Below are 27,766 nucleotides of genomic sequence, written 5' to 3' on the forward strand. Positions count from 1 at the left end.
GAAAGCTTTAAATCGAAATTTGTCTCATGGTTTGTTATTGTTTGACCTGCATCACACTGGGATTTTTGGCACACAGCGTTGTAAATCGGTGTTTTATTTTTTATTTTCTGGAAGATTCGCTGGTTAATCCCAGGATGTTTCTATTGAGCGTCGTCGCTTTAAGATGTTCTCTGTTCATGTTTTTGTGTGTTGCGGTTGCACCCGACTCAAGAGCCACATGGCTCACAGGGCGAAACCTAAAACATGAAACTTGATACAGCAATCGTGCTGTGACGGTTCCACCTGAAGACGGAAGCTTGTGTTGCCTCCGAAACGTCGTGATTTTTATTTTATTTTTACTTTTATTAATTTAAAATGTTTATCTACGTGACTTTACCGAAAAAACCTAAGAATATGAAACTTGAAGTTTACCCACCGCACCGGGTGCTCAGTTGAGGCTGAGTCGACCTAGGCGACACACACCACACGCTCTACCGTATTCGTACTACGCACGCCCTCCCAACCAATGCTTCGAAGCCCAAGGGTCGCGATGTGCGTCTTCTCCGTCCGCAAAAAGACGGCGATCGTTTTCGTCGCTGTCGGAATCAAGTGTCGTTCATTTGAAATGGCAAAATGTGTTTGGAAAAGCAAATCGTCCGTTGTTATACACAAATGACCGCATCGGCTCGGAGACGTTAGCTCCAGTCGAACACGGAGGCTGTCGCGAATCCGGCTACTGTCGGCCTGATGATGCCGGTCGTAATTACTGGCGAAACGTCGTACTCTCGGATTGTAAATGTCGTGGATTTGCTCTCAGTGCGCTGTGCGAGTTACGATTCATATCGTTGGTTCTTTCAGTCAAGTCACGTAGAAGGGAAATAATAAAATAAGATTTTATTGTTTTATTTTTGTTGTCACCCCAACCCCACACTCACGTCGCCTCTCGGCCTTTGCTGCCCACTGCTGCCTACTGCTGCCCACTGCTGCCTACTGCTGCCCACTGCTGCCCTGTAAGTCGATTGACGTCGTGTCGATATTCGTCGTTGCGCCTTTCAGGAGCTCACCCCCGACGTCGTAGACCAGGGATTTGGGGGCATCACAGTGATATGTTTACTACCTCGACTGATCTACAGGTCGTGGGTTCGATCCCGTCCCTGACGCCTGCTGCTGTGTATTTGGAGTTTGCGTGTCTCTCTCTCATCATCATCACGGTGGCTAGGAGATATTAACTACCTCGCCTGATGCACAGGAGGTCGTGGGTTCGATCCCGACCCTGATGTATATTTGGAGTTTGCGTGTCTCTCCCTCCCCGTGGTGAGATGTTAACTACCTCGCTTGGTATACAGGTCATGGGTTTGATCCCGACCCTGACGCCTGCTGTGTATTTGGAGTTCGTGTGTCTCTCTCATCATCACGGTGGATAGATGTTAACTACCTCGCCTGGTATACAGGTCATGGGTTTGATCCCGACCCTGATGCCTGCTGTGTATTTGGAGTTCGTGTGTCTCTCTCTCATCATCACGGTGGATAGATGGTAACTACCTCGCCTGGTATACAGGAGGTCATGTGTTTGATCCCAACCCTGACACCTGCTGTGTATTTGGAGTTCGCTTGTCTCTCTCTCTCTCCCCATGGTGATCGCGTGGATCTTTCTCCGGGTTCCTCCGGTTTTTCCTTCCGCATTTTTGAAGCACGCGACTCACCGTCTCACCTCCCAGGAATTCACCGCTCGACGGCGTAAGCTGGGGTATGATCGCCGTGCCAGTTGAGTGCGGCCAAGTTACAGAAGTTTTCCACCATATAGGTTTTTTTTTTTGGGTTAGATCGCGTAAATATAAATGTGTCATTAAACCCGCCACCACCTGACACAGCCAATCAGAAAGGGTTTGTCACGCGAACAGACCGTGCCAATTAGTCAACCGCTTCAGCACACCCGATAGTGGCATTGCGTTTGTGCCGTTCGCCTTTCGGCGTTCTCCGGTCTAACACCGGTTGAGATTAGGCCCTAAAGAAGGCCGTCGCTGGTGTAGACCAATCAGACGCGATTCCTTGCAAAAGGTTTCTGTTGGGTGTTTGAACATCTTAGCACAGATGTTTTATTGCCAGGAAGCGTGAAACCTATTCTTATACCGGAGATAAAACCCACCACGGCATTTACAATTCGTTTCGCCGGCAATTACAGAAGTTTGCGGGCAGATTCCAAGTTGTAGGGAGTGAAGCGTCAGGCCACGCAAAGTGAAGTCGCGGACTTTTACGAAGTACGGCACACGACCCGAGTCAGGCCTGGGTGTAACAGGAACCACCACTCACTGTATTCACATCAAGTACAACGGCGGAAGCGTCAAATACCCACAGAGGTTAGAACCACAGTGATCAAGCAAAACATATATAAACATATTGAAAACGGAGTAGATACTAGATTAAATATATTGAAACCAAAGCATACCATCTGGCCAGACATATATACAAAGCAATCAACCATCGTGCCCCAGGCCAGAGGTCGCAAACGGGTTTTGATTCCTTACCTGTACCCGTACCCGGCCGCACCAGGGTCGCAAACGGGTACCCGTACCCGCCGGGTAGGGTACGGGTACCCGTATCCAATACCCGGCCGGGTACGGGTAGCCAGGTATCGGGTAGGGTACGGGTATCGGGTACCCGATTGCGACCTCTGGGATGAAGCCATGTTGCAGGCGCGGGTGGGTTGATTCTAGGAGCTTGAATTGTGAGAAGAGACAAGACGTTGGGAAATGAGTGACAAACGGTGACTCACCAGTGACTCACGGCCTACCCGTACCAGTACCCGGCCGCACCAGGGTACGGGTAGCCGGGTATCGGGTAGGGTACGGGTATCGGGTACCCGGTTGCGACCTCTGCCCTACATCATTGACATGGCTCAACCCCCATGTGTTGCCTCAAGTTCCCTAAGATCTGGGGATGCAGATCTTCTCTCTGACTTCCCAGGTCAAAGCTGTCGGTCTGTGGGCCACGGAGATGTTCCCCGTGTAGCCACCAGGCGATGGAACGCTCTTCCACGAGGTATCAAGAGAGAGTCTTTGGACATTTTTGAATTGCGCCTACAAACCTAAATTTAACAAGCTTCTGCTTATACAACTTTCAGCTAATTTAGGGAATTATTTTTTTAATGTATTTATAATATTATTTTCATGCCCAGTGTCTGCTGTTACTGTGTCATGTACAGCGCTTCGAGATCCTTGATGAAAATCGCTCTATAAATGTCGTTGTTATTACAAAACCTTTATCCGATAAGCGGCGCATTTTGCTGCATTTCATTCCATTCTGTTTTCCTTCCTTTTTACAAATTTGCTGTTCTCCCCGTGCTTTGGTTCAAATTCCGTTTGTCCCGATCGCTCCAACCGTGACCGATTCTCCGCTGGCCACATCCTAGCCGAGCCGGCACGGTCACGCCACGGGTGGTTATCCACTGGCTGCTTGCCGGGCAGAGCCAGAACCAAACCCCAATAAGTGCCACGCGCGTCTCCGTCGCTCACCACGTGTGTGATGTCAGTCGGTACGTGGTGAGGACGTGTCACCGTGTCGCCCACGGTCATCTCCGCTCGTTCACCGCGTCACCCACACGCGTGTCCGCTCGTTTCACCGCGCGCCAAGCCGGTCGGTACGCGGTGAGGACGCATCATCCCGTTGCCGCGTCGGGCCGGCTCAGCATGGCCCCGGCACGGCTCGGTTGTGCAGTGGAAAACCGAAATATACGTGTAAAAAAAAAAAAGTTTTTCAACGATTGAGCGTTCCGGTGCGAAGTCGCCACGGGTCAGGGGGGGGACCGGCGGCACCGTCACACGGGCGAGCGTGCCCGCACGGGCGAGCTGGCGAGCGGCGCCGCGTCGCCGAACACGTTGGCGTAGGAGGTCTTGAGGAAGTGCACGTAGCTCTGCATGCTGCGGTTCGTCGTCTCAGACTGCTCCAGGCGGTCGCGCAGGTCCTGCAGGCGGCTCGCGTGCCGACGCTCCGCCTGGGGGGGGGGGCGGCGGCGGGGGGGGGGGGGGCAGCCGTCTGTTACCGCGCCTTGAGAGCCGTGCGGCGTCCGCGCGTGTGACGCTACGCGATCTCGCGGCACCGGGGGATCTAAACTATGGAACTGTTCACGATTTACAAACGGCAAATTAAAGTATGAAAGTAAACTAAACAATTCTTGATAATTGGTTTTTTACCCTTTTATCTGGCAACAAAACTGACACCTTTTTTACAAGGAGTCATGTTTGCATAGACCACAATACCTGCAGTCGTAATGCAAACAAAAACATAACTCTGATAATATATGCACTGTCCTTGAAGTTGATTGGTCCACACCCGAGACAGCTTTCCTTAGAGCCTAGTCTCACATGGTGTTGGACCAGATGACGCCAAAAGGTGCATTACGACTGCAGGTATTGTGGTCTATGCAAACATGACTCCTTGTAAAAAAGGTGTCAGTTTTGTTGCCAGATAAAAGGGTAAAAAAACAATTATCATATTTTTCTACTGGCAAATGAGGTTCCAATGGTGTAAACAATTCTTGTTTAACGTAGGTAAGGCCCACAACGCTGTGCCGGCCTTCATAGGCGCTGCTCGCTGAGAGCGCTCATACCAAGATTCTGTTCAAGGCTACAGGGGGGATATTTGTCTGTTGATCTTAATTTGCCTGTGTCTGTGTGTGTTGTGTATATGCGGTAGTGTAGCGTGTCGTGCGCTGTGCTACGAACCAGGCGACCCGATTTCGATTATCTGAACTGGTCCTGGGCCCCTCCTAGTCAAATGAGTACCTCGTGCGGTGTGTAAAACAGCCATAAACTATTTTATATCTACCAGCTAAAGGCTCCACTAAGCTGCATAGCTCTCTTTAACAAGCGACGTGGCCACACGCAATGATAGCTCAAAGGAAATGGCTTCTCACCGTGGAGGCATTTACACGATCAACTACTGCAAAGGAACGTGCCGCGGAGTTTGTTCTGCGCCGCGTTCGTGCGTGCGAGTGCACCCAGCATGGCACAAGCGCCGTGGTGACGTCACCGCCGCTCGGTGGTGAACGGCGGCGGTTGTTGTTGTGAGCGGGGAGCGGTGGAGCAGCTGTTAGCGCGCTGCGCTACGAACCCGGCGACCCGAGTTCGATTCCCGCTCATGGCCAACCAATGCCAGTAACAATAATCTGAACCGGTCCTGGGGCCTCGCCAATGTCGAATCGGCCTCAAATGAGCACCTGTTGCGGCGTGTAGTAAACATCGACACTGGGGAGACAAAGGCGGCCGGCCGGGCGTGGTGCTGGCCACCCACCCCCTTCGTGTGTCGTGCCGGCCTTCGTGAGGCGCTGCTACTCGCGAACAGCGCTTGCCTCAAAAGTCTGGTAAGGCTACACGGCGTGGGGGGGAACCTTTGTCTTTGTGGTGAACACCGGCTGCTCATATCCGCAACGCCGGTGCACAGTGCAAACACGGAACAATCACGGAAGCCAGAGCGTAACAACATCCGGCAGGCGCTGCCGCTGGCGTCACGTGGGCTGGGGACGTCACTGCGGCGACGCGGCACCGTCGGCAATGTTGACCGCACGGCGACAGATGCAGCCGCGTCGTAGAATAACAAACGGCTCCAATTGTGAACGGAGGAGAGTTTTGCCGAATCCCAAGAGGGTGCCGCTGCCGGTGCCACATTGGGGTCGCGTGGCCCGTGAGCTCCACGAGTAATAGACGGTTCGTGTGGGAGGAGGATCCCGGAGACCCCGGAGACAACCCAGGAGACGCCGGGACAGCAAAATGTGGAGAAATCTCCATCTGTCCCATTTGTAATGCGTTGAGTGCTGCCCCCTACGCAAAGCACGTGGGTTTTCTATGGGTGCTCCGGTTTCCTACCTTTGTTGGCCTTCCCCCGTACCTCTCATGAGCGTGGTTGGCTACGTAGGGTGCGAAAGAAGTTCAACATACATCCACACTGCCCATCGACTCAACACTGCCCATCGACTCAACACTGCCCATAGACTCAACACTGCCCATAGACTCAACACTACCCATCGACTCAACACCGCCCATAGACTCAACACTGCCCATAGACTCAACACTGCCCATAGACTCAACACTACCCATAGACTCAACACTACCCATAGACTCAACACTGCCCATAGACTCAACACTGCCCATAGACTCAACACTACCCATAGACTCAACACTGCCCATAGACTCAACACCGCCCATAGACTCAACACTACCCATAGACTCAACACTGCCCATAGACTCAACACTACCCATAGACTCAACACTGCCCATAGACTCAACACTACCCATAGACTCAACACTGCCCATAGACTCAACACTGCCCATAGACTCAACACTACCCATAGACTCAACACTGCCCATAGACTCAACACTACCCATAGACTCAACACTGCCCATAGACTCAACACTACCCATAGACTCAACACTGCCCATAGACTCAACACTACCCATAGACTCAACACTACCCAAAGACTCAACACTGCCCATAGACTCAACACTGCCCATAGACTCAACACTACCCATAGACTCAACACTACCCATAGACTCAACACTGCCCATAGACTCAACACTACCCATAGACTCAACACTGCCCATAGACTCAACACTACCCATAGACTCAACACTGCCCAAAGACTCAACACTGCCCATAGACTCAACACTACCCATAGACTCAACACTACCCATAGACTCAACACTGCCCATAGACTCAACACTACCCATAGACTCAACACCGCCCATAGACTCAACACTGCCCATAGACTCAACACTACCCATAGACTCAACACTACCCATAGACTCAACACCGCCCATAGACTCAACACTACCCATAGACTCAACACTGCACATAGACTCAACACCGCCCATAGACTCAACACTACCCATAGACTCAACACTGCACATAGACTCAACACCGCCCATAGACTCAACACTGCCCATAGACTCAACACTGCACATAGACTCAACACTACCCATAGACTCAACACTGCCCATAGACTCAACACTGCACATAGACTCAACACTGCCCATAGACTCAACACTGCCCATAGACTCAACACTACCCATAGACTCAACACTACCCAAAGACTCAACACTGCCCATAGACTCAACACTGCCCATAGACTCAACACTACCCATAGACTCAACACTACCCATAGACTCAACACTGCCCATAGACTCAACACTACCCATAGACTCAACACTGCCCATAGACTCAACACTACCCATAGACTCAACACTGCCCAAAGACTCAACACTGCCCATAGACTCAACACTACCCATAGACTCAACACTACCCATAGACTCAACACTGCCCATAGACTCAACACTACCCATAGACTCAACACCGCCCATAGACTCAACACTGCCCATAGACTCAACACTACCCATAGACTCAACACTACCCATAGACTCAACACCGCCCATAGACTCAACACTACCCATAGACTCAACACTGCACATAGACTCAACACCGCCCATAGACTCAACACTACCCATAGACTCAACACTGCACATAGACTCAACACCGCCCATAGACTCAACACTGCCCATAGACTCAACACTGCACATAGACTCAACACTACCCATAGACTCAACACTGCCCATAGACTCAACACTGCACATAGACTCAACACTGCCCATAGACTCAACACTGCCCATAGACTCAACACTGCCCATAGACTCAACACCGCACATAGACTCAACACTGCCCATAGACTCAACACTGCCCATAGACTCAACACTGCCCATAGACTCAACACCGCACATAGACTCAACACTGCCCATAGACTCAACACTGCCCATAGACTCAACACTCCCCATAGACTCAACACCGCCCATAGACTAACACCGCCCATAGACTCAACACTGCCCATAGACTCAACACTGCACGTCCAATTAGCACGGTTGGCTACGTGCAGTACAACGTACATACATACCGAGGCATTCTTAATCTCTATGCACCTTTCGTGTGCTACGGATTGCTCTGCGTCGCTGTGCGATGCGCCTGCATGAATGACGCTACCGTGTAAACACACGGCATCATCATCATCATCATTCTTATTCCTGCTGTTGTTGTTGCAATAACATTATTACTACGGGACACAAAGCGGTCTGTCGTAGCACCTGGCTTGTGCGACCGTGTTCACGAGCATTTGCTACCTGCGATTACTGCTAAGGGCCATATTCTGGCGAGGAGATGTTAACTCCCTCGCCTGGTGTGCAGGAGGTCGTAGGTTCGATCCCGACCCTGACGCCTGCTGCTGCTGTATATTTTGAGATTGCGTGTCTCTCTCTCTCATCATCATCACGGTGGCTAGGAGATGTTAACTACCTCGCCTGGTACACAGGAGGTCGTGGGTTTGATCCTGACCCCTGCTGTGTATTTGGAGTTTGCGTGTCTCTCTCTCTCTCTCTCTCCCTGTTGTGGTCGCGTGGATTTTTTCTCCAAACCCTCCGGTTTTTCCCACTTCGTTGAGCTATCCATCGTGATGGCCAGGTGCGGCCTTACCTGGTAAAATAAACAGTAGTTCATCGTTTTAAATAAGAGTTTTGCGGCTCACTACTCCCAGCTCGGAGCCGTTTAACCAAATCGCCGGCCCTACGGCCGGACGTGTTGCTGGCCACGCACCCCCTCGTGTGCCACAGCGCCGGCCTTCGTAGGCGCTGCTACTCGCTAACAGCACTTGCCCCTACAGTCTGTTAAGGCTATACGGGGAGGTGGGTATCTTTGTCTTTCACTCGTTGCTGCAATGGGGCGGTTGTGGAGAGAGTGGAGCAGTTCCCATAATTCGGGGCAGCGCGCACACGACGAGCTCCGGTTTGGCGGCGGAGATGGCACTTCGAATCTGTCATTTGGCATTATCTTCTCGTTGGCTGCGTAAGTAACGGCTGTGTGGAAGCTGCCTCGCCTGTGGCTGCAAACGAAGACTAGGCTCTTCTCTTTGTGTGTGCGTGAGCGCGTGTGTGCGTGAGTGCGAGCGTGTGTGCGAGCGTGTGTGTGCGTGCGTGTGTGTGCGTGTGTGCGAGCGTGTGTGTGTGTGAGCATATGTGTGTGTGCGCGCGTGTGTGTACGTGTGTGTGAGCGTGTGTGCGTGCGTGCGAGCATGTGTGTGAGCGTGGCGTGGCTCCTCACGTCGTCCTTGGCGCGACGCAGCTGTGCGGCCTCTGCGCGAGTGCGGCTCAGCTGAGCCTCCAGCTCCAGAGCCTTGGCCTGGGCGGCGCGCTCCTTGCCCTGCGCTCGCTCACGAGCCTGCTCCACCTGGGGTGACAGCAACACACGCACACACACAGTGACACACACAGTGATACACACATACACAGTAACACACACACACACAGTGACACACACACAGTAACACACAAGACTAAGATCCCCCATATAGCCTTAACAGACTGTTGGGACAAGTGCTGTTAGCGAGCACCTATGAAGGCCGCAACGGCACACGAGGGGGTGGGTGGCCAACACCACGCCCGGCCGCCTTCGTCTCCGCAGTGGCGATGTTTACACACCGCACCAGGTGCTCATTTGAGGCCGAGTCGACCTAGGAGAGGCCCAGGACCGGTTCAGATAGCCGTCACTGGGTTCATAGCGCAGCGCGCTAACCGCTACACTACCGCTCCCCGCTACACACAGTGACACACACAGTCACACAAAGTGACACACACAGTGACACATTACAGTGATACGTTGACAACAACTGCCAATCGCCACTAATTTTCGGTGACATCACCACGGCGCTCGTGCCAGGCCTAGTGCACTTTAAGGCCACGTGAAGTGTCGAACGCCAGCTGGCTGGAGGTCACAGGACAGGCCCAGATGCCATGGGTCGATTGACTGAGATGACCGGAAGATGCACCATCTGTGCCTCCTTCTGTGCCAACTTCCTGTGTTTTAGCCGCCCGGCGCTCCGCTCGTTGTTGTGAGCATCGCTCCTCTGCCCTCCATTGTTGCTCAGTTGTGTCCTCTACAGAGGCCGATCTTGACACCGCTGGTACCAATCATCGGCAAGTCCACTCAGCTCCAGATCCTAGTGTACCACATCACTCCATCTCTTCTCTAGCCCGTGCCACACCTGTTTAGGCCCCTCTATCCGGCCAAACAAAAGCTGTTTAGGCATGTGATGGCTGGGCATGCGGGCTTGCTTGCCGGAGGAGTTCACTGATGGAACTTTCTTTCAAGGATTTGTGAACTCCTCACACAATCCAGCCTGGGTCAACCCAGGATGGATCGTAGGCAGGCCAGCCTAAATGTTTAAAACTGGCGAAGATGCTCCATTAGGGGGTCCACGTTTCGCAAGCGTAGAGAAGGGAGGTCATGATTGTGGCCAAGGAGGTCCGAAGCTTCGTGTGGAGTGACAGACCAGGTACCTTCCACACAGCGTTACGTAGACTGATTTGGAGTGAGACTTCTGCCGTTAAACCGGAGCTGGTCATAAGCACAATGCCCAGGTATGGAAAAACTCTCCACTCTCTCCACAACTGCTCCAACACCAATGGGGGCTGAGGGGGTGGAATGTTTGATGGCACAAAATACCCAGGCAGGTTCTTAGTTTTGGTGGAACTGATGGTAAGACCCCACCTCTTAGTGGCACACCCTAGGTTCAGCTGTAGCACCTCCAACTCCTCCTCTGAGCGAGCAGCAATCACCAGATCAACGGCATACATAACACGGTTGACCAATAGGGAGCCATCCCTTCACCGCACCCGGGCATCAATTAGCCTCCCTTGGTATCCGTACCAGATGGAAATTCCTCCTGTAGAGCCATGGAAAGCTTCACGAACTACGCAGTCAAAGATGATGAGTGCATTGTCTTTGAGCTGTACGCCTTTTGGCGTCCTCTGGTCTAGCACCAATTGAGACGAGGCTTAAAAGAAAGCCGTCTCAGGTGTGGATCAATCAGTTTCAAGGACAATGCCATCATATTATCAGTGTGTTTTTTTTTCAAATTTTATTGCTGTGGATTTCACACCTGATGATGATTGCTTGTGTTGCAGTCGAAACGTCGTGAGAATTGTTTTTGTTTTATATTTGTATTATTTTATTATTTCCCTACTACGTGACTTTACCGAAAGAACCAAGAATATAGTGTGTTTTTTGTTTGCATTTTGACCACAAGTATTGTGGTCATAATGCACACATGATTCCTTGCAAAAAGGTTTCAGTTTTGTTGCCAGAAAAAAGGGGGAAAACCCTATTATTATTATTATAAAAATGATGTTAACTAATACGGGAGCCCGTGCCCCCCACCCTGCACCCCCCTTCCCGCCCGTGCCCCCCACCCATGCCCCCCACCTGTGCCCCCCGCCCGTGCCCCCCACCCGTGCCCCCCACCCGTGCCCCCCACCCTGCACCCCCCTTCCCGCCCGTGCCCCCCACCCGTGCCCCCCACCTGTGCCCCCCGCCCGTGCCCCCCACCCGTGCCCCCCGCCCGTGCCCACCCACCTGTCTGCGAGCGTCGTCGAGCGCAAGCTCCAGCTGGCGAGACAGCGCCGCCACGTCGCGCGCCCTCTCCTCTCCGCGCAGCCGCTCCAGCGCCAGCGCCTCCTCCCGCTGGGCCACGGCCTGCGCCAGCTCGCGGCTCTGCTGCTCCGCGCCCTCCACGCGTCTACACAGAGACACAGAGACACAAAGACACAGAGACACAAAAACACAAAGACACAAAGACACAAAAACAAAAAGATAAAGAGGCCCCCACCCCGACCGCGTGACCTCCCGCCGGCTTTTGGGGCAAGCGCCGTTCGCGCAGTGGGACCCCTCAAGGCCGGCGCGGCGCACCACCCACAAGGTGGTGGTGTGGCTGGCAGCCACGGGGCCGGCCGCCTTTTGCGCGTGATGGGGCTGGCTGTGTGCGACGTTGCCGTGCGGGCGCGTGTGATGTTGCCGTGTGCGTGACGTTACCACGTGTGTGTGTGTCTCTCTCTCTCTCGTCATCATCACGGTGGCTAGGAGATGTTAACTACCTCGCCTGGTGTACAGGCGGTCGTGGGTTCGATCCCAACCATTATGCCTGCTGTATATTTGGAGATTGCGTCTCTCTCTGTACGCGTGCCGTTGACGTGTGCGTGTGACGTTGCCGTGCGCGTGTGCGCGTGCGTGACGGCGCTGGTTAACCTCTGCAAGGCGTCGGTCTTGAGCTGCAGTTCGTGATTCACCTCCTGCAGCGATGCCGCGCTCTCCCGCACAGACTCCAGCTGCAGCGCCTGCTGCTCCGCCTGCACCGGCCGCCCCCCCACCGCACAGACAAGAGACAAAGGTCACCCGCGTAGCCTACGCACGCTGTCGGGGCAAGTGCCGTTCGCGAGCGGCACCCACAAAGACCGCTACGGCGCACAAGGGGGTGGCTGGCACCACGCGCCTTCGTCCACCTATCACCGGCCGAGCGCCGACGTTTACAAGCTGCAATGGATGTTCATTCACGGCCGAGATCGGCCTTTAGTGGAGGCCTCAGGAACAGTTACGATAATCGTCACCAGTGTTGGCCATGAGCGGGAATCAAACCCCGTTTACACACATGCACACACACACAACAACAACAACCGTCATTCACCACTAAGTGGCGGTGACATCACCATGGCGCCTGTGCCAGGCTATATACACGTTAAGGCCACGTGAAGTGTCGAACGCCCGCTGGCAGGAGGTCACGGGACAGACCCAAGTGCCATGGGTCGACCGACTGAGATGACCGAGATGACTGGCCGATGCACCACCTGTGCCCCCTACTGTGCCAAATTGCTCTTTTATCCACCCGGCTCTCCACTCGTTGTTGTGAGCGTTGCTCCTCCGCCCTCGGTTGTTGTTGGAGGGCGACTGCCTCCAACTGCCCAGTAGCAGCGTCCTTCACGAGCCTCCTCCACAGAGGCCGATCTTGACACCCGCTGGTACCAGTCATCGGCAAGTCCACTGAGCTCCACATCCTCCTGTACCACGTCACTCCATCTCTTCTCTAGCCCGTGCCGCGTCCGTCTAGCCCCCTCTATCCGGCCGAACAAAAGCTGTTTAGCAATGCGGTGGCTGGGCATGCGGGCTACATGACCCAGCATAGACACACACACGCTTACACACACACACACACGCGTACACACACACACACACACGCGTACACACACACACACACGCGTACACACACACACACACGCGTACACACACACACACGCGTACACACACACACACACGCGTACACACACACACACACACGCGTACACACACACACACACACGCGTACGCACACACACACACGCGTACGCACACACACACACACGCGTACACACACACACACACACGCGTACGCACACACACACACGGACCTTGAGGCGAGCCTCGGCCAGGCTGGACGCCTGCTCGGCCTCCCTCCTGTGCGCGGTGGCCAGCGTGGCCTCGCTGTCGCGCAGACGCAGCTCAGCGGCCTTCAGCATCTCGGGCAGCGGCTCCAGCTGGGAGAGACGCGACTCCACCGAGCGCCGCATCTACACGCAGACGCCGTCGTAGAGACGCACGCGCAGACATTACACTTAGACACACACACATTACACTTAAGACACACATCACACTGAGACGCACACGCAAAGACATTACACTTAGACACACACGCACACATATTACACTTAGACACACATCACACTGAGACGCACACACATTACACTTAGACACACACATACACATTACACTTAGACACACATCACACTGAGACGCACACGCACAGACATTACACTTAGACACACACATACACATTACACTTAGACACACATCACACTGAGACGCACACGCACAGACATTACACTTCGACACACACATACACATTACACTTAGACACACATCACACTGAGACACACACGCACAGACATTGCACTTAGACACGCGCACAAAGATTACATAGAGAGATACACACACACATACACTACACATAGAGATACACACACACACACGTAGATACACACAGAGATACAGCGGCTCCGGCTGGGACAAGCCGCGGTTCGGGGGAGCACCACATCTTCTCGTGGCCATGGAGACACGTACACGCGGCACGCACGCACGGAGAGGGTGGCCATCGGTGATGACGGAGGTCGACAGGGGGCCGAGATGAGATGAAGGGTGCCACGGTGGCTAGGAGATGTTAACTACCCCGCCTGGTGTGCAGGAGGGCGTGGGTTCCATCCCGACTCTGACGCCTGCTGCTGTATATTTGTAGTTGGCGTGTCTCTCTCTCTCATCATCATCACGGTGGCTAGGAGATATTAACTACCTCGCCTGGTGTACAGGAGGTCGTGGGTTCCATCCCAACCATTATGCCTGCTGTATATTTGGAGTTTGCGGTGTCTCTCTCCCCATGGTAAGATTTTAACTACCTCGCCTGGTGTACAGGATGTCGTGGGTTCGATCCTGACCCTGACGCTTGCTGCTGTATATTTGGAGTTTGCGTGTCTCTCTCTCTATCATCACGGTGGCTAGCAGATGTTAACTACCTCCCCTGGTACACAGGAGGTCGTGGGTTTGACCCTGACACCTGCTGTGTATTTGGAGTTTGCGTGTCTCTCTCTCTCCCCGTGGTCGTGTGGATTTTACTCCTCCGCTGTTTCCCTCCACATTTAGAATTTACGTCACGCGTTCAGAGTATTTGTCTGCTGCCAAAAAAACCCAAACATTTTATAGCGGCTCTCGCTCTGCGTGGTCACCTGCTCGGCCTCCCGGCCGCTCTCGTCGCGAAGCCTCCGGTTCTCCTTCTCCGCCAAGTCCAGCTTCACCTTGAACTCGTCGGCCTCCACGCGAGTCTTCGTCACCTGGGGGCCGACGACGAGGTGGGGGGGCGGGGGGGGGGGGGCGTCCGCACGACGTGGTGTGCTCGTCACACGCAAGGCGCTTTGCCACAAATGGAACCACGGGAACTCGCCCATCTCAAACTCCGGCCGTCCTCGCAGCGGCAGCGGCGGTGGCGGCTTTTGGCCGGCCGTCGAACAAACACGGTCGTGGCTTCGTCGCGCTTTTAAATGCGCTTCCGCGGCCGTCTGGAACGTTCTTCCTTCCAATATCAGGAAGCCACTGGAGCCATGCACTTTTAAATCATGGTGGGCTACATATGGTGCGAAAGACGTTCAAAATACTTTGAGACCTATAAACTCACCACACAGAGACCCATGGACTCACACATTGCATCGCGTGCTTTCAGATGTGATTCTGTGGCCGTCTGGAAAGCTCTTCATTTCGATATTAAGAAACCACTGGAGCTACACACCGGGCTGCTTTTGTGTTTAGTTTGTTGTCCTTCCCCCGCACTGCCGATTAGCGTGGTTGGCTACGTACAGTGCGAAAGAAGTTCAACGTACATAGTAGGGTACTGCATGTCCAGACTTCCGCTCGCGCCACCACTCGGCAGCGTCCCGAAGCTCCCGTACACAACAAAACTACGATAAGTGCACGGCAAGATGCCGGACGACGGCTGTCGGAATTTGTTCCGGACACGCGACGGAAGAATTGCATTGCCATCGAAGACAGATGCCGGCGAATAGAGCAGTCCGGATAACAACCACCACCATCATCAAAATATTCAATCATCCTCACCACCGCCAGCCCCACCGCTACCATCACCACATGGTTCGGGATGCCAGGAGGGAGCCATGCAAGGCCACGCTCGGGCGTTGGCTCGGCTCGCTGACTCGGCTCACTGGCTCAACGCGTTGGGCTCAGCGTGTTGGGTCAGCGCGCTGGCACGGGAGACGCCCTCACCTGGGTCTTATATCCGTCCACCAGGCCCTCATACTGCTTCATGGTGGCCGTCAGCTGCTGCACCTCCGACTCGGCAAAGTGGAGCTTCTCCTCCACAGCCGAGAGGCTCGCCTGTGGTGACACGCGGGGGGACACGCAGTGAGACACAGGGACACGCAGTGAGACGCGGGGAGATGCGGGGACACGCGGCGAGACACGGGGGCACACAGTGAGCCGTGGTGAGACGCAGGAAGATGCACGGGGACAAGCGGGGACACGCAGTGAGACGCAGGGGGACATGCAGGAGACACGGGAACACACAGTGAGACGCGGGGAGATGCGGGGACTCGCGGGGAGATGCAGGGAGACGCGGTGAGACGTGGTGACATGAAGCGCGGGGATGCATGGTGAGACAAGGTGAGACGAGACCACCAGATTGTTTAGAGATCAGAGAGGCTGAGCAGGCATCTGCCGAGATCCTGGGTTCAAGTCCGGGTTTCACACCCCCATGATGGTTAACCCGGCTTCTCAAGGGCAGCGCGTTGATGGTGGAGGAGAGGGTGGGGGGCCCCAGGACCGCTTCAGTTACCGCTCACGACCCATGACAGCCCCCGGGCAGGAAACGAACCGGGGTCGCCGGGTTCGTAGCGCATTGCGGTAACCACAAGTCACCGCTTTCTCACTTCGCGATTCGATCGCCCCTTCCCCGCGGTCCGTCTCGCTTGTACCGCTTCGTTCGCATTCACACGACGCTCGCCAATTTTTTTTATTCCCTACTTCTATAACCCCCGTCTCAGCCGAACCTCTGACCCTCGACCCTCCCCCACCCCATCCCTGGCCGGCCGTGTGTGGTGGGTGACCTTGAGGCGCTCCCCGTGGAGCCGGGCGCCGGCCACGTCGCCGTTGGCTCGGTGGAGCCGCTCGGCGCTCGCCTCCCGCTCGGCCCGCGCTCGCTCCTCGGCCGCCCGGGCCTGCCGCTCCGCATCCAGCACTCGTCTGCAGCGTGCAGACACGCACAGACACACGCACAGACACAAGCAGAGACACACGCAGACACACGCAGACACACGCAGACACACCAGACACTCGCAGACATGCGCAGACACACACAGACACGCGCAGACACGCACAGACACACGCAGAGACACAGGCAGACGCACGCAGACGCACGCAGACACACACCAGCATCGCTCATTCAGTTTAATGGCATTGAACCACGACGCCTTCTCTGCACTCTTCTATCGTTGCTGCTGCTGCCATGGTGACCGTTCCTGCGAACTTCGCTCGTTCATTCAGTCCTCCTCCACTCAATGTTGAGGACTCCTCTCATGCGGTGTGCAAACCACCACGCTTGCAGGTCACAACGAAGACAAAGATCCCCCGTGTAGCCTGCAACAGACTGTTGGGGCAAGTGCTGTTAGCGAGCACCTATGAGGGCCGCCACGACACACGATGGGGAGGGCGGCCAGCAACACGCCCGGCCGCCTTTGTCTCCCCAGTGGCGATGTTTACACACCGCACCAGGCACTCGTTTGAGGCACCCCACTATCTCCATGCGGGCCACCTCTCTCCCCCGCGTCCCTCCTCCCTCATTCCCCCCCCCCCCTTCGTCCCCCACCACCCTCGTCGCCCCCTCCCCCTCATCCCCCCCTTCACCCCCCCCCTCCCCCCCGTGTGGGCCGCCCCGTCCATTTCCTCGCAACGCGGCCGACACCCGAGCCGTGCGGGTGGGATGACGACAACCGGGACGACGCCGGCCCCCGTGATTGCGACGACAAACACCGGGGGGGGGGGGGCGGCCACAAAGAAACCGCGGCGGCAGTGGAAGTGGCGATGCGGGCTGGGTGACGGTGGTGGGGAGGGGGGGGGGGCACGGCGACAGCCCAACACCCGCCGACCCCCCCCCGGGCTGCGTGCGCCGCCACCGGATGCTGAACAAACAGCGGCAGCTGGGCAGCGCGACGCCCTCTGGGTTCGTCTTACACGGCGGCAGCGGCGGGGGCGGCCATCACCTGCGGGTGTAAACCCCGTCCCGCATGTGCCCCTCGCCGCCATTGGTTGGCACCGTGCCCCCGGCCCCGAGGGGCCCGCCAGCCCCACTAAGCTACGGTTTGTGTACGACGGTGCGGGTTTACGTGGTCGTGCTACCTGTTGTTGTTGTGTACGACGGTGCGGGTTTACGTGGTCGTGCTGCCTGTTGTTGTTGTTGTTGTGTACGACGGTGCGGGTTTACGTGGTCGTGCTGCCTGTTGTTGTTGTTGTTGTGTACGACGGTGCGGGTTTACGTGGTCGTGCCGCCTGTTGTTGTTGTTGTTGTGTACGACTGTGTGGGTTTACGTGGTCGTGCTACCTGTTGTTGTTGTGTACGACGGTGCGGGTTTACGTGGTCGTGCTACCTGTTGTTGTTGTTGTTGTTGTGTACGACTGTGTGGGTTTACGTGGTCGTGCTACCTGTTGTTGTTGTTGTTGTGTACGACGGTGCGGGTTTACGTGGTCGTGCCGCCTGTTGTTGTTGTTGTTGTGTACGACGGTGCGGGTTTATGTGGTCGTGCTGCCTGTTGTTGTTGTTGTGTACGACTGAGTGGGTTGACTGGGTCGTGCCGCCTGCTGTTGTTGTTGTGTACGACGGTGTGGGTTTACGTGGTCGTGCCACCTGCTGTTGTTGTTGTTGTGTACGACTCTGTGGGTTTACGCGGTCGTGCCGCCTGCTGTTGTTGTTGTGTACGACTGAGTGGGCTTACGCGGTTGTGCTGCTATGGAGAGAGACAGAGAGAGCGGGGAGTGGACCCAGGCACTCACTCGCCGAGCGTCGCCACCTCCATCTCCAGCTGTGACTTCTCCTTGGAGAGCTTCCCGTTGCGCGACCGCCACGCCTCGGCCGACGCCAGCGTGTCTGCCAGCTGCGCCTCCTGCTCGATAACACCGCGCACACACGCACACACACACGCACGCAGGCAGGCACACGCATGCACGCACACACACACACGCACACACACACACACGCAGGCAGGCACACGCACGCACGCACACACACACGCACACACACGCACGCAGGCACACGCACGCACGCACACACACGCACGCACGCACGCACACACACACACGCAGGCACACGCACGCACGCAGGCACACGCACGCACGCAGGCACACGCACGCACGCAGGCACACGCACGCACACACACGCAGGCACACGCACGCACGCAGGCACACGCACGCACGCACACACACACACGCACGCAGGCACACGCACGCACGCACACACACACACGCACGCACGCACACACACACACGCACGCACGCAGGCACACGCACGCACGCAGGCACACGCACGCAGGCACACACACACACGCACGCACGCACACGCACGCAGGCACGCACACACACCGTGCATAGCCTTTAACCCTTTGCCGTGTTCCGGGACAACCGTAGGTCGTAGGGTGTAGGTTGGGTCCCGTTACTCCGCCGAATCTCAGCGTTCATTTTGTTCGGTGAGGAGTAGTAGCAGCGCCGCTGTTTTTAAACGACGTCGTTACTCGCCACGGAGAACCACGGGGACCGCCGCCACTCTGCGGTAGCTGGCAGCCAAACTGTGCCGCACGCCCTCCCGCATGGCCTTGTGGGAGCCTCGGTATCGACACGTTTATTTTATTTCAGCTTTTCTTCCGTGCACGTCATCGGAACGGGAAAGGGTTAGCGGACTAGCCGCGGCGAGTGCCGTTGGCGAGCGTCACCTACGAAGGCCGGCACGGCGCACCTATGAGGGGGTGGGTGGCCAGCACCACGCCGGGCCACCTTTGTCTCCCCCGGTGCTGACGTTGAGCTCCACTGGTAGCTGCTGCACTGTGTGCGAGTCTGTTTGTATCTCCGAGTCTCTCGGAATCCATCTGTGTGTGTGTCTGTGTGTGTGTGTCTGTCTGTGTATCTCTGTGCGTGTGTCTCTGTGTGTGCCTGTGAAGTGTCGAACGCCAGCGGGCGTTCGACACTTCACGTGGCCTCAAGGTGCATATGGCCTGGCACAAGCGTCGTGGTGACGTCACCACCACTTAGTGGCGAATGGCGGTTGTTGTTGCTGCCAGAGTGTGTCTCTCTCTCGGTCTCTCTCTCTGTGTCTCTCTCACTGTGTCTCTCTCACTGTGTCTCTGTCTATCTGTCTCTCTCTGTGTCGCTCTCTCTGTCTCTCTCTGTGTCTCTCTCTCTGTCTGTCCCTCTCTGTGTCTCACTCTCTCTCTGTGTCTCTCTCTCTGTGTCTCTCTCTGTTGCTCTCTCTGTTGCTCTCTCTGTCTGTGTCTCTCTGTCTGTGTCTCTCTCTCTGTCTCTCTCTCTCGTTGCCTTGTCCAGGAGCTCCGCGTGCAGCTGCTGCGCCGCGTCCTCCCCGCGCTGCGCCCGTGTCTTCAGCGCCCGCGTCGCCTTCTTCAGCGCCTCCTTGTCAGTCTCCCCTCGCTCGCGAGCCCGAGCCACCTCCTCCGCCAGCGCCTCCGCCTCCAGCCTCTGCTGCTCCAGCGCTCGCTCCAGCCCCTGCGCCGAGCAAAGGCAAAGGTCCCCCGTGTAGCCTCCCGCCCTCCCCGTGTAGCCTTAACATGCCGTTTGGGACGAGTGCTGTTAGCGAGCAGCGCCTACGATGGCCGGCACGGCACACGAGGGGGTGGGCGGCCAGCACCACGCCCGGCCGCCTTTGCCTCCCCAGTGGCGATGTTAACATGTGAACGCACGCACGCACGTGGGCAAGCACACCCGCGCACACACGCACACACACGCGCACACCCGCACACACACGCGCACACGCACACCCGCACACACCCGTATGTGTGTGGCGGCCCGGTTGTTGTCGGCCTCCTTGCTGCGCAGCTGTCCCTGGAGGTGAGCGCGCGTCACCTCCAGGCCCTTAGACGCGTCGGTGGCCGAGCGAGCCGAGTCCTGGCAACAACAACAACAACACGATTAGCACGGGTGGCTACGTACACTGCCCATAGACTCAACACTGCCCATAGACTAACGCTGCCCATAGACTCAACACTGCCCATAGACTCAACACTGCCCATAGACTCAACACTACCCATAGGCTCAACACTGCCCATAGACTCAACACTACCCATAGACTCAAAACTACCCATAGACTCAACACTGTCCATAGACTCAACACTGCCCATAGACTCAACACTGCCCATAGACTCAACACTGTCCATAGACTCAACACTGCCCATAGACTCAACACTGCCCATAGACTCAACACTACCCATAGACTCAACACTGCCCATAGACTCAACACTGCCCATAGACTCAACACTGCCCATAGACTCAACACTACCCATAGACTCAACACTACCCATAGACTCAACACTGCCCATAGACTCAACACTACCCATAGACTCAACACTACCCATAGACTCAACACTACCCATAGACTCAACACTGCCCATAGACTCAACACTACCCATAGACTCAACACTGCCCATAGACTCAACACTGCCCATAGACTCAACACTGCCCATAGACTCAACACTGCCCATAGACTCAACACTACCCATAGACTCAACACTGCCCATAGACTCAACACTGCCCATAGACTCAACACTGCCCATAGACTCAACACTACCCATAGACTCAACACTGCCCATAGACTCAACACTGTCCATAGACTCAACACTGCCCATAGACTCAACACTGCCCATAGACTCAACACTGCCCATAGACTCAACACTGCCCATAGACTCAACACTGTCCATAGACTCAACACTGTCCATAGACTCAACACTGTCCATAGACTCAACACTGTCCATAGACTCAACACTACCCATAGACTCAACACTGTCCATAGACTCAACACTGCCCATAGACTCAACACTGCCCATAGACTCAACACTGCCCATAGACTCAACACTGTCCATAGACTCAACACTGTCCATAGACTCAACACTACCCATAGACTCAACACTGTCCATAGACTCAACACTGTCCATAGACTCAACACTGCCCATAGACTCAACACTGTCCATAGACTCAACACTGCCCATAGACTCAACACTGCCCATAGACTCAACACTGCCCATAGACTCAACACTGCCCATAGACTCAACACTGTCCATAGACTCAACACTGCCCATAGACACCGCGGCACCATTAAGAACGCAAGGCAGAGGACGAGGTCCCCGAGGACGAAGAAACATTTCCTTGGCAGCCGGTGACCGAGCGCACCGCGTCTCATTAAACCCGAGCCCGGCAAACACCCAGATTAGGCACCCGGTCACTCGCTCTGCGTGGGGAGCAGCGTCGGGTGACAGACGGCCTCCGTTTAATCTCCGTTTAATCTCGCCGGCAAGTCGCTACGAGCTAAGGGTGTGATCATAATTAGTCGAATTGATGGTCTAAGCCCAGTCATCAATGACTTACACAGAGACCCACAGACTCGCACAGAGACCCGTAGACTCTCACAGAGACCTGTAGACTCATACAAAGACCCATAGATTCTCAGAGAGACCCGTAAACTCACAGAGACATACAGACTCGCACAGAGACCCGTAGACTCTCACAGAGACCTGTAGACTCATACAAAGACCCATAGATTCTCAGAGGCCCGTAAACTCACAGAGACCCGTAGGCTCTCACAGAGACCTGCAGACTCATACAAAGACCCAAAGACTCACACAGAGACCCGTAAACTCACAGAGACCCATGGGCTCGCACAGAGACCTGCAGACTCATATAAAGACCCATAGACTCTCAGAGAGACCCGTAAACTCACAGAGACCCATAGGCTCGCACAGAGACCTGCAGACTCATACAAAGACCCATAGACTCTCAGAAAGACCCGTAAACTCACAGAGACCCATAGGCTCGCACAGAGACCTGTAGACTCATACAAAGACCCATAGACTCTCAGAAAGACCCGTAAACTCACAGAGACCCATAGGCTCGCACAGAGACATGTAGACTCATACAAAGACCCATAGACTCTCAGAGAGACCCGTAAACTCACAGAGACCCATAGGCTCGCACAGAGACATGTAGACTCATACAAAGACCCATAGACTCTCAGAGAGACCCGTAAACTCACAGAGACCCATAGGCTCGCACAGAGACCTGTAGACTCATACAAAGACCCATAGACTCTCAGAAAGACCCGTAAACTCACAGAGACCCATAGGCTCGCACAGAGACATGTAGACTCATACAAAGACCCATAGACTCTCAGAGAGACCCGTAAACTCACAGAGACCCATAGGCTCGCACAGAGACCTGTAGACTCTTACAGAGGGCCCACACACACCTTCTCCAGCTGCAGCTGCACAGCTGCTTGGCTTAGCTCCTTCTCCAGCTCCTGCAGCCGCGTGGCGAGGCGCTGAGATGCAGACACGCGGACAGACACCGGCGGACGGGCAGAGAGATTAACGGATGGACACAGATACAGAGCCGGATTGAAAAACACGAGGACAAGCAGACAAACACGTGGACGGATGGACAGACAGGCAGACACACAGACTAATTGACAGACAGACACAAGGACGTAAACAAAGACAAAGATCCGCCGTATAGCCCGGACAGACTGTTGGGGCAAGAGCTGTTAGCGAGCAGCTATGAAGGCCAGAACGGCACACAAGGGGGTTGGTGGCCAGCACCACGCCCGGCCGCTTCTGTTTCCCCAGTGCGATGTTTTTACGCACCGCACCAGGTACTCATTTGAGGCTGAGCCGACCTAGGGAAGGCCCAGGACCGGTTCAGATAATCGTCACCGATGTTAGCCGTGAGCGGGAATCGAACTCGGGTCGCCAGGTTCGTAGCGCAGCGCAGCGCTAAATCGCTACACCACCGCTCCCCCCAGACAGACACACACACAGGACGTACACGTGTCTTGACACACACAGGATGTATACGTGTCTTCACACACACACAGGACGTACACGTGTCTTGACACACGCATGACGTACACGTGTCTTGACACACACACAGGATGTACACGTGTCTTGACACGCTTGTTCACGTGCGCCCGGTGCGTTGCTCACCGCGTTGTCCGACTCGGCCAGGGTGAGTTTCCGTAGCAGAACGTCGCGCTGCTCCATCACCTGCGTCACGTCGAGCTGCAAAACAGACGAAGGATCACCCCCCCCCCCACCCTGTAGCCTCACGCAGACTATGAGACATCTCCTTTACCAGTGGCAAAATATAGTAGTAGGTTTTTACCCTTTAAACTGGTACAAAAACTGACACCTTTTTTACAAGGCATCATGTTTGCAATAACCACAACACAAGCAGTCAAAATGCAAACAAAAAGAAACAACTCTGATGATGATAATGATATGCACTGTCCTTGAAGTTGATTGGTCCACACCCGGAGCAGCTTTTCTTAGAGCCTAGTCTCCATTGGTGTTGGACCAGATGACGCCAAAAGGCGTACAACTCAAAAACAGCGCACTGTCATGATGGAACTTACCGCTGCGCCGCCGCTCCCCTTCTCACCCCGCGTCTCACCTCCACGTCTCACCCTACTATCTCACCCCGTGCGTGTCTCACCTCGTGTCTCCTCGCCCGTCTCACCCAGTGTCTCACCCCACGTCTCATCCCGTGTCTCACCCCACGTCTCACCCCCACGTCTCACCCCCACGTCTCACCCCGCGTCTCACCCCCACGTCTCACCCCGTGCGTGTCTCACCCCCACGTCTCACCCCGCATCTCACCCCCACGTCTCACCCCCACGTCTCACCCCCACGTCTTACCCCGTGCGTGTCTCACCCCGTGTCTCCTCGCCCGTCTCACCCCGTGTCTCACCCCGTGTCTCACCGCCCGTCTCACCCCCACATCTCACCCTACCATCTAACCCCGTGCGTGTCTCAACCTGTGTCTCACCCCCGTGGCTCACCCTGTGTCTCACCCCCGTGTCTCACCCCCAAGTCTCACCCTACCATCTAACCCTATGCTTGTCTCACCCCGTGTCTCACCGCCCGTCTCACCCCATGCGCGTCCCACCGCGCGTCTCACCCCCCACGTCTCACCCCTGCCCCCCGGTGCCTCACCACCTCGCATCTCACCCCGTGTGAGTGTGCGGCGCGAGTCTCTCACCCCGCTGGCGTGCTCGTTGCGAAGCAGCCTGCGCAGCGCTCTGTTGGCGACCTCAAACTCCTCCAGCTTCTCCATGAGCAGCTCCTTGTGGCGCGTGATGCGGCTCACGTCCGAGCAGCTCAGAGCCTTCTCCTGCAGCCTCAACAAATGCGCCGGTCAGGGTGGAACTCCTCATCGACGCCCGACCACGGGAAGGGAGTTTCACACGACCCAATCTGTGCTGCGATCAACCAACCCCTTGCTGCTGCCTCCACAGCGCCAGACCACAGGCCACGTGCAGGAGCAGCGTAGCTACCACCACCACCGCCCGGCAGTAACGCGACGACGACACGGTGTGGTATATGGACGTGGCGTGGCCTGTGATCCGGCACCGTGAAGGCGAGAGGGGGGGGTTGGTGGATCGCCACACACAGATGACGATGATGTTGTTGTTGTTGTTGCGAAACTCCCTTCTGCCCGTGGGTGGGCGTCGAGGAGCCGTACCCGTGGCTCTGCCAGGAGAAGGCGGTGCTCAGCAAAAACGCGCAAAAGCCACACGACGGTAACGCGGCGGCGGTGATGTCGCGGTGGCGAAGACGCAACGGTGATGTCGCGGCGGCGACGCGACGCTGCGCTGCTCACGTGTCTCATGCGCGACACAAAGTCCCGGAGGGCCGCCACCTGCTTGGCCGCCGACGCCCCCACGGCCTCGGCCTCCAGCAGCTGGCCCAGCAGGCGGTCACGGCCATCGGCGCCGCCTGCAGGCAGCCTGCGCGCCGACGTCGAGGACGCAAACGTCAACGCCACTCGCACCGAATCTCCAAAAACCTTCACAACTGCTCATTGTGTTGACTTTGTCGTCCTTCCCCCGCGCAGTTGGCTACGTAATGGTGAGAGAGAAGATCAACTTGCACACATACTGCCCGTAGACTCAACACTGCACGTAGACTCATCACTGCCCATAGACTCAACACTGCCCATAGACTCAACACTGCCCATAGACTCAACACTGCCCATAGACTCAGCACTACCCATAGACTCTACACTGCCCATAGACTCAACATTACCCATAGACTAACACTGCCCATAGACTCAACACTGCCTATAGACTCAGCACTGCCCATAGACTCAACACTGCCCATAGACTCAGCACTGCCCATAGACTCAACACTGCCCATAGACTCAACACTGCCCATAGACTCAGCACTATCCATAGACTCAGCACTACCCATAGACTCAACACTGCCCATAGACTCAACACTGTGGTGCTCGAGCGGCCAGGATAGAGTATCGTTTGTGGGACTGAGAGCGAATGAGTGAATGAGTAAGTTGGTGGCTGGGTGAGTGAATAATTTTTCATAGTTTTCTTAGTAGTCCACAAGCAAACTGAATATAACTATTTTAATTTTACCAAGTAAGGCGCATCGAGCTATAACAGACGGTGGATGACTTGGTCAGAAACGATAGCTCAACGAAGTTGATTATCATCGTGTGGAAAAACTGGAGGACCCGGAGAAGAATCCACGCGACCACGGTAAGAGAAAACAACATGCCAACTCCCAATATACAGCAGCAGGCGTTGTCAGGGTCGGGATCAAACCCACGACCTCGTGTACACCAGGAGAGGGAGTCAACACCTCGCCACCATGGTGCCCCATAAGTGCCCACCCCTCCCTCCCCCGCCCCCCATTTATCCCCGCCCTCCACCCTACCCCCCCGTGCCTCCGCACCGGTTCCCTACGCACCGCGCCGAGTCCCCGTCGGGCCCGGCGTGCATCTCGAGGCTGCGTCGTCTCAGCCCCTCGCTCTCGTGGGGCGAGAGGTCGACGTCCCCTGGGGAGGGGGGCACGGCCGCCCCCCCGGCGCGGCGACGCTGGCGCCACGTGGCCCCCTCGCTCGCCGCCCGCTCCCGAGCGCGGTCCCGCCGCTCCTGGTCCACCTGGCGCACGGAGGGACGCGGGGACGGAGGGGGACACGAGAACGGAGAGACGGGGGGGGTGGGGTGGAGACGCATGGAGCGCGGAGACGGTTAAACCCACGGTTGTGTGTCTACTTATTCCATCGTCCCTTCGGGGCGACTAAAATTGGTACAACTTTGCACATTTGTCTTTTGGACACGGGTGCAGATACACGGGGCATGGAGAGCACACGGGGCGTGGGAACAGAGATTGGGCACAGCGGAAGCACACACAGAATGGTTACGGGACCGAGTGATGTGGCTTGGACTCAGCGTAGTGACCCAACCAGTGATGTGGCATCGACTCAGCGTCGTGGCCCAGCGAGTGATGTGGCTTGGACTCAGCGTCGTGACCCAGCCAGTGCTGTGGCATGGACTGGACTCAGCGTCGTGGCCTAGCCAGTGCTGTGGCATGGACTGGACTCAGCGTCGTGGCCTAACCAGTGGTGTGGCATGGACTGGACTCAGCGTCGTGGCCTAACCAGTGGTGTGGCATGGACTGGACTCAGCGTCGTGGCCTAACCAGTGCTGTGGCCTGGGCCTCCGTTGCGCCGGTCACCTGGGCCTGCAGGGAGCTGACCTGCGCCAGCAGTCCGTCCACCGTCTTCTCAAACGCCGTCGCGGCCTCCCCATCCCCCTCCTCCCCCTCCTCCTCCTCCACCCTCCGGGCAGCGTCTGCAACGTCCGTGGTGGTGAGGTCGCTCACGTGCAGGCCGGGCCGCATGCCGCCCGCGTCGGCGCCCCGCGGGGGAGAGATCTCCAGACGGTGCGTGGGGCCCTGAGGCGAAGCGCCGAGGGACAGAGGATCCAACTCCACCCCCCCCCCCCCCACATCCGCTCACCGCGTGTGGCGATTGCAGTCGAGCTGGTGTTTAGTCAACATCTCGCCCCGTGGTGAAATGTTAACTACCTCACCTGGTATACAGGAGGTCGTGGGTTCGATCCTGATCCTGACCCTGACGCCTGATGTATATTTGGAGTTTGCATGTCTCATTTCACCGCGTCAACCGCGTTCCAAACTAAACCAAACTAATTTTTATTTTACCAGGCAAGGCCCACTGAGCTGCAGAGCTCTTTTTCGGAAGTGACCAGGCCACAAATGAT

General features: G+C 56.1%; 1 protein-coding gene across 2 annotated transcripts in view; it reads right to left on the bottom strand.

The window, feature by feature from the left end:
* Positions 1–2,038: 2,038 nt before the first annotated feature.
* ODF2 (outer dense fiber of sperm tails 2) overlaps positions 2,039–27,766 on the bottom strand; it is a 30,177-nt gene continuing 4,449 nt past the window's right edge. For both annotated transcript variants that reach the window (XM_078622807.1, XM_078622806.1), the window contains exons 4-20: positions 27,222–27,440; positions 26,451–26,644; positions 25,348–25,474; positions 24,727–24,858; positions 23,673–23,747; positions 22,940–23,011; positions 20,473–20,589; positions 20,005–20,190; positions 18,475–18,584; positions 16,536–16,671; positions 15,697–15,807; positions 14,649–14,753; positions 13,284–13,442; positions 12,091–12,191; positions 11,422–11,584; positions 9,112–9,237; positions 2,039–3,970 (exon numbers count right to left, since the gene is read on the bottom strand). In XM_078622807.1, coding sequence (XP_078478933.1) covers positions 3,794–3,970; positions 9,112–9,237; positions 11,422–11,584; positions 12,091–12,191; positions 13,284–13,442; positions 14,649–14,753; positions 15,697–15,807; positions 16,536–16,671; positions 18,475–18,584; positions 20,005–20,190; positions 20,473–20,589; positions 22,940–23,011; positions 23,673–23,747; positions 24,727–24,858; positions 25,348–25,474; positions 26,451–26,644; positions 27,222–27,440 — 2,310 coding nt within the window. In that variant the 3' untranslated portion in view covers positions 2,039–3,793. The remainder of the gene's footprint in view (positions 3,971–9,111; positions 9,238–11,421; positions 11,585–12,090; positions 12,192–13,283; positions 13,443–14,648; positions 14,754–15,696; positions 15,808–16,535; positions 16,672–18,474; positions 18,585–20,004; positions 20,191–20,472; positions 20,590–22,939; positions 23,012–23,672; positions 23,748–24,726; positions 24,859–25,347; positions 25,475–26,450; positions 26,645–27,221; positions 27,441–27,766) is intronic.

The sequence above is a fragment of the Lampetra planeri genome, unplaced genomic scaffold, assembly GCF_965212315.1.
Source record: "Lampetra planeri unplaced genomic scaffold, kcLamPlan1.2.h2 scaffold_179, whole genome shotgun sequence".
Lineage (NCBI taxonomy): Eukaryota > Metazoa > Chordata > Hyperoartia > Petromyzontiformes > Petromyzontidae > Lampetra > Lampetra planeri.